The 15,376-nt window shown below is 41.1% G+C and overlaps 2 protein-coding genes across 2 annotated transcripts; both read left to right on the forward strand.

Moving 5' to 3' along the window:
* The first annotated feature begins 401 nt into the window (after positions 1-401).
* On the forward strand, positions 402-7,264 carry LOC133465171 (gastrula zinc finger protein XlCGF57.1-like). Its single transcript, XM_061747665.1, has 2 exons — positions 402-937; positions 4,955-7,264. The coding sequence occupies exons 1-2, from the start codon at positions 832-834 to the stop codon at positions 6,466-6,468; spliced, it is 1,620 nt and encodes a 539-aa protein (XP_061603649.1). The 5' UTR covers positions 402-831; the 3' UTR covers positions 6,469-7,264.
* A 1,270-nt stretch (positions 7,265-8,534) lies between these two features.
* LOC133490190 (zinc finger protein OZF-like) lies at positions 8,535-13,907 on the forward strand. Its single transcript, XM_061799954.1, has 2 exons — positions 8,535-9,296; positions 12,235-13,907. Exons 1-2 carry the CDS (start codon positions 9,179-9,181, stop codon positions 13,398-13,400), a joined length of 1,284 nt encoding a protein of 427 aa, XP_061655938.1. The 5' UTR covers positions 8,535-9,178; the 3' UTR covers positions 13,401-13,907.
* Positions 13,908-15,376: the final 1,469 nt, after the last annotated feature.

A 15,376-nucleotide genomic window follows, 5' to 3' on the forward strand; every position in this document is an offset into this window, starting at 1 on the left:
CAGGAATTAGGACTGTCCACCCATCAGTGCAATGGGAAGGAAAACAAACAAAAACAGGCAATTGAAACTTTCAAAAATGAAGATGCCAGACCTGTTGCTACTGATGCTGCAGTGGCTACAGCATCATGCATTTCACCACCACAACAGGAACAAAATTCAAAATTCAAGGAGTATTTACATAATAAACATATAAATAAAGAAAATACTGCGTTTTTTTTTTTTTACATTAGTAATCTATTTTGCGTATTATTTTTACATTTTTGCTGGGAATAATTTAAGCAACCAAAAAATCCGAGGAATCCGTTTGGGAGAACAAAAGAGCCGGTTCTCGAAAAAGAGCCGGAATTCCCTATCACGAATGTAAATTCCTTTCATTTGTCACTTGTAAGCTTCCGTAGGATGTCAGGTGTCGCTAGACGGGCAGCCATCTTGTGTCATTGTCCTCCATGTGTTTGAAAGGCTGTTGAACTCAACTCTCCATGCTAACATGGAGGCCTTGCAGTGAATGCGTTAAGTTTGTCTAAATGGCGTTCCCGTACATATTCCTCCGCGAATCCACTTCGGAACGCGCTTTGCTACATCTTGCTGAATTAGTGCCGAACCTGAAACCCCGAAGCCTTGGCACAGTACGCCAGGACTACTTTACTGGACTAAAACCTTAATTGTTAAAACGTCGTGTTAAACTCTTCTAGTCGGTGCACGTTGACGCTTCGCGTGTTGTCCTAGCTAAGCTTAGCTTGCTAGCTGCTAACAAAGAGACGCGTTTGACATCGACACATCGTTCAACAGAGATCAAGTGTGAGCGTAAAGTGTTGTGATTGTCGTGGGAAAATGTGTGCAAGAAGGACAGCGGAGTACGAGGGGGAACTTTGTGGAACAAAAGAGGAGAACCAGCGACAAAGTCAACTACTGGATGCTGTTAGGTTACACCCAGCAGGTTTGTTTACGTCTTACTTTAGCTTGTTTAGGAAATACATTATCATTTGAATAGTATCCCCGTGTTTATTGCTATGACTGTGCGACTTTACTATTAATGTAACATTATTAAGATCCAACAAACTATGTGGATCTGGATCTGATATTTCTCTGATGATCTCGTGTTTATGTCAACCCAGGGGCGTAGGCAGCATTTTTGAAGTTTAGAAAGGGGCGTGCAGAGACCTATGGAGGGGCAGGTGCTCAAATTTAAAAGGGGGTAGCACAAGTTGAAACGCCTCTCAGAAATATAATTTACAAAATCATGTTTAGTTGCACTATAATAACCACGCATACCACTTTTGAAGCATAAGTGTGACTAGTGTGCTTCCTCAGCTGCTGCTGGCTTCTTACACAGCACAGGAGATGATCCTTACGGAGCCCCAGATATGACATGGATCATTTTTATTTTTGGGCCACAATATAGATATAACATGCAAACAAAATATGCATTTCTGGACATGAAGTACCTGTAGCTCCATACTGGACAGTTGGGTAAGCAGCGGGAGCTCCTTCCCTAGTAGTAATGTAAATAATGACAGATATGGTGGTTTTGTTAAATATACATTTTTAAATGGTGACTTATCCCGGCGGCATGGGGGACGACTGGTTAGCACATCTGCCTCACAGTTCTGAGAACCGGGGTTCAAGTCCCTGCCTCGCCTGTGTGGCGTTTGCATGTTCTCTCCGTGTCTGCGTGGTTTTTTTTCCGGGCACTCCGGTTTCCTCCCACATCCCCAAAACATGCACGGTAGGTTGATTGAAGACTCTTAAGTTGCCCGTAGGTGGGAAGGTGAGTGTGAATGGTAAGCAACAGTCTAGCTTAAAAAACTGAAAAAAGAGTGACAGCAGGAAAAGAAGTAAAATATGAAAACATTTAGCGTTTGTTGATGATTTAAAGGCAGAGGGAGAGCATGCAAAAAATAAAATCTACAGGGCAGGCTTCATAAAGAATGTACACAGGAATTAGAACTGTCCACCCATCAGTGCAATGGGAAGAAGAAAAAAAAAAAAAAAACAGGCAATTGAAACTTTCAAAAATTAAGATGCCAGTGTTTCTACTCTCTCTCTCCGTGACTCGCGTGAGGATAAGCGGTACAGAAAATGGATGGATGGATGATTTATGCCAAGACGTTTTTCACTTTTTGAAAAATAAGAACAAATCGCATACATGCAAATCAGTCGCCTTTTGGTGCAATTCGCCGTTTTGAACTGAAAATAGGCCATTTTGATGAATCGTATAGATCTGGAAAAAAAAAATTATAATTCTCCGGCATTACCACATTACTGATAACCTTTTATTACCAAGTGACTGTGTTTTTTTATGTCTTTGTGTCTCAAAAGTAAAGTCTAAAGTCATCAAATTCATGACTCAATTGACTGTCTGTTGTCATACTAGAGCGGCTCCAATTACCGGATTCAAATTCCTTGTGTGTTTTTGACATACTTGGCAAATAAAGATGATTCTGATCATATAGATCCGATGAGTTTTTCCACTCTCGTCATAGGCTGTTTCGTACTCATTGGACGCTGGCAGCTAGATCCATTCCACACAGCCACCATCCACACACAGATGTAATTTCTGAATATTACTCCGCGGCGGACTAATATGCCTGAGGTTCCGCCTGTGGGCTCGGGACCTGCTTTTGATAATTCACAGGAGTTGACGAAATCCGAAAAAAAACCCACTTCTGCCGCTTTTCCTGTTATCAATAATTGCTTATTTATTGACTATTTCCTGCACAAGACTATGACTTTGACTTCTGCATTGGGAGCTGTTTGCTCCAATACAATTTAAGCTCGAGTGACATTTAAGACTAGTTCACCAATCAAGCGACACAAGAAAGTTGCATGACCTAACGCAACGTCTTCTACTGGTCTTAAGGGCATCGGTATTAAAACTAGCTAAGCCAGCCCGGCTGATCGTCGTGCCTGTGCGGCCACCATGTTGCGAAGGGCGTCGTTACTATGAAGGCAACGGCGCGCTACTCTGTCTGCCCAAACGTGGATATTTCAGCTCACTTATAACTTGAGAAAACACCTTGCAGTAAATTGCAGATATTTTAGTGTTGGCTGTGCATACACACATGCTCACACACGCACAGCAATATCAGAATTTGCACATTCACATTTTATTTTGTCATTTGTATTTTATTGATGTTCATGATGTGGTCAAGAAAATTAGAAGATACTCACTATTTACTCAGTACTTTAGTAATTATTTCACTGTGCACTTTTTACTCTTACTCAAGTAATTTTTTGTCAGACTACTTTTTACTTTCACTTGAGTCACATTATTGTCAAGTAACAGTACTCTTACTTGAATACAATGTTTGGCTACTCTACCCACCTCTGGATTGGACATCCTCTATTGCTACTCTTACGTTTAAGCAACATTTTTGCTCATCAGATCAGCCAGTGTCGTATTTGTTGCGCTGGTCTTTTGTATTTTCGCGTTGAGGTGCTGCGGGTCGCGGCCCTGGTTGTGGTCCCAGCGGAACCGCAACGCACACATAACATCGGCGACGAGATGATCCGCTATTACATTTTGTATTAATTAGGAAACTTGCCAACAATTATCAAATTAGTTTTGGGATGTTCATGTAAAATGTATTAAGCAATGGAGCGATGTTAGGGATTATGTCACAACACAATGAACTACAATCCCAATTCCAATGAAGTTGGGACGTTGTGTTTAACGTAAATAAAAACCGAATACAATGATTTGCAAATCATGTTCAACCTATATTTAATTGAATACACTACAAAGACAAGATATTTAATTTTCAAACTGATCAACTTTATTGTTTTTAGCAAATAATCATTGACTTAGAATTTTATGGCTGCAACACGTTCCAAAAAAGCTGAACCCTTCCATTTAATAACTGGTTTACCCTCCTGTGACAGCAATAACCTCAACCAAGCTAAATATGAATTAAAATTGTCCACGCATTCCTGAGTTCCAGACGTTTTCTGCGGAGAGGCCTGAAATCAGGTCATTCGAATTTCTCGAGCTTATCTCCGTCACTCGTCAACATCTCCGCCTCCCTCTCCGCACCTGACCCAACACTGCCAACATAACAAACGCGTGTGCTCTCACAAGTGGGTCTTCTACACGGATACAAAGCTGGGTCAAACAGAAGTACCTGTCAGAGGGGCACTCGTATGACAAAACGAAGGTGTTTTTTTTAAATGAAATTGACACTTTTATACTAAGTCTTTGTTAGTCATTCTATGGCTTTCTATATAGCCAAAATATGGGACATTTAAGACATTCCACAGCGTTCACATACTCTTCCCTCCCACTGTAAATGTAGGCCTGCTTAACGTTATAGGTAGCTTTTCCCCTTCTTATCTTAAAAGAAGCAAATATCATCGGATCCACTGAATCTTTTTAATCCAACTGAAGAGTACATTTTCAGTTTCTGGATCTCAAGCAAGTATATTTCTCCTTTTAATGGAATATTTTCATGCACCGCGGTGTCCAGGAAGGCAGGGACAGAGCAATAAACGTAATCATGAGTAAGTTAAACAGCTGGGAAATCTGTGGTTGCTTAAAACGCTGTTGAATTTGGTTGACAATGTTTACATTGGAACACAACAATGTTCATGGAATTGTTGCTTTTGGAAAAAAAAAAAAAAAAATAATTTTTTTTTTTACAAGGCTCATACTTGGCTGATTGCTCAACTATGAATTGTAGTTTTCCAAACTGGAAGAGGCTAATTGGTAATATCTACAGCGGATATCACGTCAAGGCGCCACGTGCAAAGACCCCATCACCGCCGCCATTCAATGACGCCATCGAGCAGTGAATGTGACATTTCTCTAAACATCTTTTTTCTCTCTTTGCTTGTAGTAGTTCTCTTGTTCTCCTTGACGGGATCTAACATGTATATCAAGGAGTGAGGATCGAGGACTGAGAAGGTTGCAAATAAAGAAGATTTGGCCCATGAGTGTTTGTCTTCTTTTGTCTTCCAGATGTTAGTGAAGATCTTCGTCCTCAGCGGCTGGAGCCAGCATCCCCTCACATTAAGGAGGAAGTGGACGATGAAGAGCTCCCCCAAATTAAAGAGGAGGAGGAGCTGGAGTTCCTTTACGATAAAGAGAAGGAAGAGCGTCCTAAAATGAAAGAGGACAAGTCAGAGCACCCTCACGATGAAGAGCAGCCAAAGACCCCCTACATAAAAGAGGAGGAAGAGCCCTCAAACATTAAAAAGGAGGAGTATATCGCCAAGTTTGCATCGACTGGTGTCCCTTTGAAGAGTGAAGATGAAGGTCATCGTGAGGAGAACAGAGGGGCGGAGCTGCCAAGCAGCAGCTCAAGTCAACACATGACAACAAAAGGTGAAGACCACTGCGGAGGATCACAAGCAGACGGGCTCTTAGCTCCGCTATCAGATAGTGACGGCACAATGTCACACTCTCCTGACACTGATGATGATGTACAGTCTGAATGTGATATGACATGTCACACTGACAAAAAACACTGGAAATGTTCTAATTGTGGGAAAACGTTTGTCAACAAGTCTCTTTTGAAAAGTCATTTGATGATCCACACTGCACAGAACATTTTTGTATGCTCAGATTGTGGTCAAACGTTCTCTGAAAACAGATGTTTAAGAAGACACACAAGAACGCACACTGGAGCTAAACCTTTTGCCTGCTCAGTTTGTGGTCAAACATTCTCTGAAAACAGATATTTAAAAACACATGCAAGAACACACACTGGTGAAAAACCTTATACCTGCTCAGTTTGTGGTAAAAGATTCACTGAGAAGGGACATTTGACAACTCACAGTGGAACGCACAGTGGAGCGAGACCTTTAGCTTGCTCAGTTTGCGGTCAAACATTCACTCAGAAGGGACATTTAAAAACACACACAAGAACACATTCTGGTGAAAAACCTTTTGCCTGCTCAGTTTGTGGTCAAACATTCTCTGAAAACAGATATTTAAGAATACATACAAGAACACACACTGGTGAGAAACCTTATGCATGCTCGGTTTGTGGCCAAAGATTCACTCAGAAGGGACATTTGACAACACACAGACTAACACACACTGGAGAGAAACCTTTAGCCTGCTCGGTTTGTGGTCAAAGATTCACTCAGAAGGGACATTTAAAAACACACACAAGAACACATACTGGTGAGAAACCTTTTTCCTGTTCAGTCTGTGGTCAAACATTCTCACTTAAGGGACACTTAAAAAGTCACACAACAATACACACTGGTGAGAAACCGTTTGCCTGCTCAGTTTGTGGTCAAAGCTTCTCTGTTAATGGAAGCTTAACAAGACATGCAAAAACGCACACTGTAGAAAAACCTTTTGCCTGCTCTGTTTGTGGCCAAAGATATACTCTTAAAGAAAGCTTGAAAAGACACACAAGAACACACACTGGAGAGAATTGTTTTGTCTGCTCATTTTGTGGTAAAAAATTCACCCAGAGGGGAAATTTGACAAGACATATAAGAAAACACACTGGTGAATAACAACTTCCCTGCCAAGTTTGTGGTCAAACATTCTATTAAAAGGCAACTTTTAGAAAACACAAGAACACACACACTGGAGAAAAACCTTTTGCCTGCTAAGATTGTGGCAAAAGATTCTCTCCAAGATTCTCACAAGAACTGACACTGGTGAGATAGCTTTTTCCTGCTCTGTTTGTGGGCAGAGATTCTATCATCAAGGTATGGTTAAGGGATACAAGCGTGCTGGTCAAAATAGCAGTGATCTGTGAAGTATTAAATGTAATTGTAAATGTTTAAATGGAAGGGTATTGTCTTGGAAGACGTTTCGCCTCTCACCTAAGCAAGATGGCAAGACGCACCTAAGGCTCGACAGGAAAGCTCTCACCTCTGGTTAGAGCTATTCTATTTTGCCTAGGTGAATGTGCACCGTCCACTAGGACAAACAGAACGGTCCACTTCGGATTGATTCGATGTCTAGAAAATGCAATGACTAGGATGAATGAGAACATTCACAGGCATAGATGTTTAATCTTCAAACTAATGACTGTGACAATGACTTTCAAAATTTTTGTTTTATTTACCTTCTTGTAGTTTGTCAAGCTTCTTGTAGTCAATGTACCACCTCCTGTAAAGCCTCGTGTAGACAAGTGATAAGAATTAACACCAGTGCTAAATACATTTGCTTCGGCCAATGTTTTTGTGTTATGTCCACATCAAATGACCGAAATGTTTGTGAATGACTGAGACTAAACTTTACATATAACATATACAGGTAAAAACAAAAGTGAGTGCAACGAAATAAAGGGCTGAAAGTGAATTGGTGACTGTGGCTCTCCTTGCCCACATGCCAGTGAATTGCAGTACCTTAAAGACCCCGTAAAAGGACCAAAATTTAATTTGACAGAGAAATCAGAGAAGTGTTGCTCACGACTGCCAAAATTAAAAAAATAATAATTTGCCAATTCGATAAGATAAGGCCCCCAAATCATAAAAGAAATAAACCCTGCCCTTGAGCTGCAGGACAGTGTGGGCATGTCTGCTAAATGTTCCGCTTCAGTTGTCAATCAATGTGTATGTCTCAGACAGTGTGTGGCTCACACAGTCACAAGCTGACTGTTGCTGTGTCCATTTAACAATGAACTTCCCCTGAAACGTCGCTGTTCTGTGGACGGACTCACGACACAAAACAAGTGAGATGGTGACTTCTTCCTTGTACAAGCGCCAATGTCATACTGAGGCGATCGCTGCCTCGTTAGCTTGCTAGCCACTTAGTTTGTGTTGTAGCCGAAATAATATTAAATGTTAGTCTTAAAAATTCCTTAGTGGGGTGAAATCTCGTTTAGGGTTTTGAAATTTACTTCTTTAATTTTGGGAGGAACTGGAAAGATATGTAGTTCTAATTTGTTGAATCTCATCATTTTTATATTCCCTAATAATAAATTCTCTCCTAATTGGGCCGGGAAAGAATTCCTGTGTTCAAATGATCCTGATGCCGAGTTGTCTTAGCCTTGGGGAGACATTTGAACACAAAGTGTCTTCTCTAAGCATTGAAACCAAGGGGAGTGGTATGGCTCTAATCATCCTTTTATATTGTCTAATACAACATTGAAGATGATATTTATCGCAAAACTCCTCGCACTGTAACATATTCCCATTATCGTCAAGGAAATGGGCAACCGCCCAGATCCCTCTTGTCCCCCATTCCGCTATATAATACGGAGACTTTCTACTCCACGGAATATATCGGTTATTCCATACAAGCGTGTTATTGGGAGGGAAGATATGTTTGAAGATTAACTTCTGCTATAGGAGAACCTGTTGATGGAAATCAGACAACTTTACTGGTAGAAATTGCATCTTAACAAACAAAAAATCTATCCCCCCCCAAAAATTACATTGGAGACAATATTGCAAAAGGAATGTCTGTTTTTAATAAACCCCATCAGCCACTTCAATTTCAGAACACCACTCATCACTTCAAAATCAATAGAAGAAGAAGGGGTGCTCTTATTTTGTAACACCCTACCGGAAGCAGGGAGGTGAAAGTGACACAATGTAACTTGATGAAATACAAAAGCAACACAGCAAGTAAGAACCCGGTGAAGTGTGTGATTATTTTGGATAATTTACATTACACACTGTATGTAGTTCATTATTACTACACTTAACAGGCCCAAGACATCGTTGGGATGTTTCTTGGTGTAGTATGACGCTGCTCCAATCCAGCTCGCCTCGGGATGCCAAGTTGTTGCTATCATAGTGTGTCTTCTGAGCTAAGCTTTTTCTTGCATACCCCCAAAAAGAATATACAGATAAACGTGTTATTATTTACTTGTTCACTGCATTTATGTTTTATGCACATTCGCAATGTTGTGATTATGGCGATGAGTGCGTTCATGACCATTCCCGGCTGCAGATCTATTTCCGCATACGTCAACGCTTTTGTAATTGTTGCGCAATCGCCACACTTGCTTCGACGCGCTTCACTAAATGTTGCTGAATTCGTACCGAATGAACCCACTGCATCCGCGACGACGTATTACGCCCATCACTACTTCGCTGGACTAAAACATCAATTCTTAAATGTTCGTGTCCGGCTCAACTCGTCTCGGTGCACGTCGAAGCTTCGCGGCCTGACTTTAGCCTAGCTTAGCTTTTTTTCTTTAGCTGCTAACAAAAGGGACGCGTTTGTGATCAACACGGCGCGAAGTGTTGTCATTGTCGCGTGAAAATGTGTGCGAGGAGGACAGCTGAGTACGAGGAGGAACTTTGCGGAACAAATGAGGACGGAAGACAACGTCAGCCACTGGACGCTGTTTGCAAGAAGCTTCCAGTTGGTTTACGCACAGGTTCGTCCACACTCACTTGTTCAGGAGCAGTACTGTTTTTTAATATCGGTAATATCCATGTGTTTATTGACGGGCGCTGTGGGACGTTGCATTTAATAAAACATTAAGATACAAAAAAACAAAATGTGTGCTATGTGGCGCTGTGGTGTTCCCCTCGTGATGTGGAGCCAAGGGCGGAGGCCGCATCTCAGAAGATTAGTTTTATGCCCTTTTTGGCTCTTGTCGGTTGGTTGGTGAGTAGTGCCAAGTTAAAATCAGTCTGAAGTCAGAACATGGTGTGTGGGAAGGGGGAAGAAAAGTATGTGAACATTATTATTCGCTGTTGTTAAAGCCGTAGTTTGTATTTTTGTTGTAAAAAAAAAAAAAGAAAAAAAAGAAGAAGAAAAAGTAATTTTAATGCTGATTAAGCATTACAACAGCATCTTGTTGTATTTTTCAGTATTTGATCATTTATATTTCTTGTCTACCGGCGACATTCCCACGCTTGGCCCACTTGGCGGAGGTGCGGACTCCAGTCACATGACTTGGACTCAAGTCCGACTCGAGTCATGAATTTGATGACTTTAGACTCGACAATACGCTCCAAGACCTGCGACTCGACTTGGACTGGAACAGCAGTGACTCTTCAACAGACTTGCGACTTTGACCAAAGCATTGAGAAACCCAACACTTAGCTATATGTGCAACTTAGTGTTTTACTTCAGGAAAATATGATAGTGACAACATAATGCTCAAGGTCTTAATGATTTATTTATTAGTGTCCCACACCATTATTGCTAATGTATAGTTCGTTCTTATCTTTTAACAGTTAACGCCCAGTTGGGCACGCTCTGATAGAGGAATTGCTCGCATATACAGTGAGAAGAGAAGAAGCCATTCAAAGCAAGACTGTGGACGGGCTCGCTGAATAAAATGCAGCGTGGGATTGGTCCGGGGTGCCGCTCGTTGAAGTAGCTTTTCAACGAGGCAACCCAAGGCCGTTGTATCGTACTTGTTCGTGTCCGAATTTACCCACGTTGCCATCTTCTCTCATCTATTTTGGTAGATGTCTGTACGCCTGTCATTCTCACAACACATGGTGATCTCATGCAAAAGAGACCCATTGCTGCCGTCGACTGGCCATACATCATCATTCATTTAAATACTTTGCCAGCTTAATAATCACAGGAGAGCAGGCCACCCCCAGCCCCATTTAAAAAAAAAAACAAACAAACAAAAAAACCGTGGATTTTCCGTTGACATTTATCCAACTGGAAACTTGATTGGCTGTATATTGCCTGTTAAGCCATTAATGATTCTCTGTACCAAATGTTTAGTATTTGTTCAGGTGCAATTTTATTATTAGCAATTGATCACGGGAGGGACTTACCTTCAAATAACAAATATTCGCACACAAACATCATAGTAGCACATACAGACAGGTAATATAACAATACTCACGGGCATATATTCTTCATAAGCTGTGAAAAGCTTATTAACGTTATATCGCAACTTTCTTCTACTCATTACTATTATTTTTTAAAGCTTACATTAAATGAGTCGTTCCATGCATGCATCGTACCAGACTGCCCCTAAGAGTCCCAGGCGCACACAGCAGGTGCAGTCATTGATTGGACAAAAAGATATGCTTTTTTTTTCTTGCCTGTGACATAAAATGAGACTAAACCTTTCCTGTTTTCGGTCAATTAGGATTACCAAAATTATTTCTGTTTGCTAAGTGCCAGGATAATGAGATGATTTTTTTAGGCAACTATAATAAGCAAAGCAAAGCAAATTTATTTATATAGCACATTTCATACACAAGGTAACTCAATGTGCTTTATGATTGATTAAAAGCATTAAAACAAGAAAAAAAAAACATCTTATAAATATTTAAAACAAAGAGGAAAAAAATAAAAACAGCATAATAGCTAAATGCTGCTTCACCATGTTTGCTTTGGACTCTGTCCTCCACTATTTGACCTGTGTCTGTCGATCTCAGAGTCCTACTGGGTTAATATTCCATTAGCATTACTTTCATGTGTTCAGGACCTAAACCATTAAGTGATTTATAGACATAGTAGCAGAAGTTTAAAGTATATTCTAAAGCTGACTGAGAGCCAGTGTAAAGACTTTAGAATTGGAGTAATATGCTCTGACCTCATTGTTCTGGTCAGAACCCAAGTTGCAGCATTCTGTATGAGCCGCAGCTGTTTAATGCTCTTTTGGGGTCCAGTCAGAAGACCATTACAATAGTCAGGCGCGTAGGGCCTCATCCCGTTCGAGGAGAGAATCGCTGCGATCATGGGTGACACTACTCTTTCGGGTGGTGGGAGCACATGTGGCTGACTGATCACCCCACAAGGTTAATACCATGTATTTCTATAACTCATAACAAATGTGTTCATACAGTAACCTACACTCAGCCCTGTGAGATAAAGGTTCATGCGTAAATGTTGTATGTATGGTATTTGTAATAAATCTTTTGCATTCAAATAGAAGCACATCTGCATATCAAAGAGGAAATCAAAAACTTTGAGTCATTTTTGATGACTCAATTTATTATTTTAATACATAGGAGAGGACACGCACACTGAAAATGTTTTTAAAAATTTTTTTAGGAGAAGAGGGGTAAATAATAATAATAAGACGTCCCTGTCGTCTCCTCCGGCATCCCCAGGGTCTCCGACGCAATTACGCTTAATCTCCAAATCGTACCAAAACACAGTACTTTGGTGTTCTTCTCACTGCAAAAACGTTTGTGAGAGTAATTATTCAGACACATAGATAATTGATATGTGATGCGTCAATGACATGACATTATCATTAATTGGCTGCGAGGCCGTGACATGTCGATGGGATCTCTGGTGGAAAGCGCTAACATGTAAGCGGGTGGGAAGACAGAGGAAGTTCCAAATGAAATTTGGCCCATGTGCGTTTGTCTGCTTATGCCTTGCAGATGTCAGTGAAGCTCTTCGTCCTGAGTGGCAGGAGCCACAGTCCCCTCACGTTAAAGAGGAAGAGGAGCAGGAGTCTTGCGCCATCAAAAAGGAGGAGCAAGAGTTCCTGAACATTAAAGAGGAAGAGCAGGAGTTTATCATCAAGGTTCCATTGACTGGTATCTATTTGAAAGGTGAAAATGAAGGTAAAGGTCAAAGTGTGACGAACAGAGCGGCAGAGCCTCCAAGCAGTAGTTCAAGTCAACACACGACAACACAAGGTGAAGGAGTCCAATGTGTGGAATCAGCAGCAGACGGGCTCATAGCTCCACTATCAGATAGTGACGGCACAACGTCACACTCTCTTCACGATGATGATGAACAGTCTGAGGGTCATAAGACAGATCACACAAACAACAAACGCTGGAAATGTTCACAGTGTGAGAAAAGCTTTGGGTATAAGAGCCATTTGAAAAGTCACATGATTAGCCACACTGGGGAGAAACCTTTTGCCTGCTCGCTTTGCGCTAAAAGATTCTCTGATAAGGGAAAATTAACAAGTCACACAAGAACACACACTGGAGAGAAACCTTTTGCCTGCTCAGTTTGTGGTAAAAAATTCTCTTGGGAGGGCAATTTGAGAAAACATACAAGAACACACACTGGTGAAAGACCTTTTCCCTGCTCAGTTTGTGGTCTTAGCTTCACTGATAAGGGAAAATTAATAATACACACGAGAACACACACTGGAGAGAGACCCTTTGCCTGCTCAGTTTGTGGGCAAAGATTCAGTGATAAGATATACTTGAAAAGTCACACAAGAACACATACTGGTGAGAAACCTTTTTCCTGCACAGTTTGTGGTCAAAGTTTCTCTGAAAGGGGAACATTGAAAAGACACACAAGAACACATACTGGTGAAAAACCATTTACCTGCTCAGTTTGTGATCAAAGTTTCTCTGAAAGGGGAACCTTAAAAAGACACACAAGAAAACACACTGGAGAGAAACCTTTTGCCTGCTCCATCTGTGGCAAAAGAGTCAAACGAAGACACACTTTGACAGCACATATAAAAAGGCACACTGGAGAGAAACTTTTAACCTGCTCAGTTTGTGGTCAAAGATTTGCTTATGAAAATCTGTATAAGAATCACAAGTGTGCTGGTGAATATAGCACAGATCAATGAAAGATAGATGTTTGTAAACTCAGGGCATTGACTCGATCGCAACTGAACTGATCTGGTTTTCTCAGATTATGTTTCTCCTGTCGTCTGAGCAGGCTGCATCAGTTCATGCACCAAAACTAGCAAGTCTCTCTTCGGACTTGAACTGTCCTATCTAGCCCGTGTGCACGTACAGCGTATTCCAGAAGAGTACAGTTGCGATCGATTTCAGGCCCAGACAATGAAATGACCTGGATGGATGCAAATAGTCACAGGCATGTTTAATCTTGAAACTGATGATGATGACACAGATTTTCAACATTTTACATTTTTGTATTCTTATTCTGTTTACTTTCTTGTGTTTTATATATCGTCTTATATTCTATGTACCCTCTTAAAAGCCTCCTGTGGGCAAGTATTGAGAATTAGCACTTGTGTTAAAACCCTTAACGCAATGTATCTGCATTGCCCAATCTTTTTGTTTTGTGATGTGCATACCAAATAATAATTAAAACAAATGGTTGACTAAAATAGACTGTGAGGAAGCTTGGACTCTTTGGGGTAAGATGGAAAATATGATACTGAATCAAATGCTGTCCAATTTTAAACTGATAGCAACTTGTATATCAAGGAAGGTGCTTCAAAGTTGACGACAACTATATTAGGAGTCTGGAATTTACACAAAGGCTGACCGCCTGTAGGCGTTAGAAGAAGGCATGCCATCCCTACCTACAGATTTTGTAGGGACAGCCACCCACCAAAATTAAATGAGACTCTCCCACTTTGCTGTGGCTATTGGGAGATACTGCATATTGCTTGCTGACCAATACATTTGTCTTTGTTCAAAAAGCTTGTATCAGCGAAGTCTTCTTCAGTATCGCCTGTCGATCCCTCTCCTTTACTGCCGAGAGGGAAGCGGGGGCCTGATCCATCCACCGCGAATTGGACTGGGCAGACTTCCATGTGCCATGATCTAATTTTAATTTTCATTTTATTTACGATATCCCTTTGAGATGCAGCATATTGTTTTTTCGAGGGGCTCTCAAGACGAACACAAAAAAATAATTAATAACATACAAGTTGACAACAAAACCACATTATCACTTCCACGACCCCCGCTTAAAAAAAAAAAAAGTGTTTACACACGTACACAAAACCACATCGCAATGCAATGCGGCATCAGGAGCAACTGAATGTAACAGCAATATGTATAAAGTAATGAAAGGAAACAATATCAAAAACATGAACAGCTTGCTTGTAAGTCAGAAAAGAAATTTGCAACGACCTCTGGTCGTTGGAGCCGCTCTAGTACAACAACAGACAGTCACTGTCACAAAATATACTTTCAGGACATAAAAACACACTACGGGGAGTCATTGAGCAATGAAAGGTTACCAGTAATGTGGTAATGCTGATGCAATGACAATTGTGCAAATGTTGCAGAGTCCTCAATGAATTTAAGCAGTTTAAAGTGTGATAACCGGAACAGTGACAATTGTGCAAGGAGTGCAGATAGTTCTCAAGTGCATGAGTGCCCATTTTGGGTCAACAACAGATATGAATAGTGCAGAGTGACGAGACTGCTATAGTTGCTACACGAATAATGTCATAGTGTCTCAACAGAGATGTGCCAAATTGGCTGCACGTTGCAATGGAATTTGAATTTAACTGTTACAGAAGTTAATGGCAAGAAGGAAAAAGCTGTTGAAGTCTGCTGGTTTTGGTTTGCATTGATTGATAGCGCCTACCTGAGGGAAGGAGCTGGAAGAGCTGGTGACCAGGATGTGGAGGGTCCAAGAGGATTTTGCATGTTCTTGTCTTAGTTCTGGCAGCGTGCAAGTCCTCAAGAGTGTGTAGGGGGGTACTGACATTTTTTTTCAGCAGTCCTGACTGTGCCTTGCGTTCAGAGACTGCTGTGTAGAACTTCCTCAGCAGCTCCTCAGAAGCCGCAGGAAGTAAATCCTCTGATGCGTAGTGGAGAGAGGACACATCCTTGGGGG

Source organism: Phyllopteryx taeniolatus, chromosome 15, assembly GCF_024500385.1.
Source record: "Phyllopteryx taeniolatus isolate TA_2022b chromosome 15, UOR_Ptae_1.2, whole genome shotgun sequence".
NCBI lineage: Eukaryota > Metazoa > Chordata > Actinopteri > Syngnathiformes > Syngnathidae > Phyllopteryx > Phyllopteryx taeniolatus.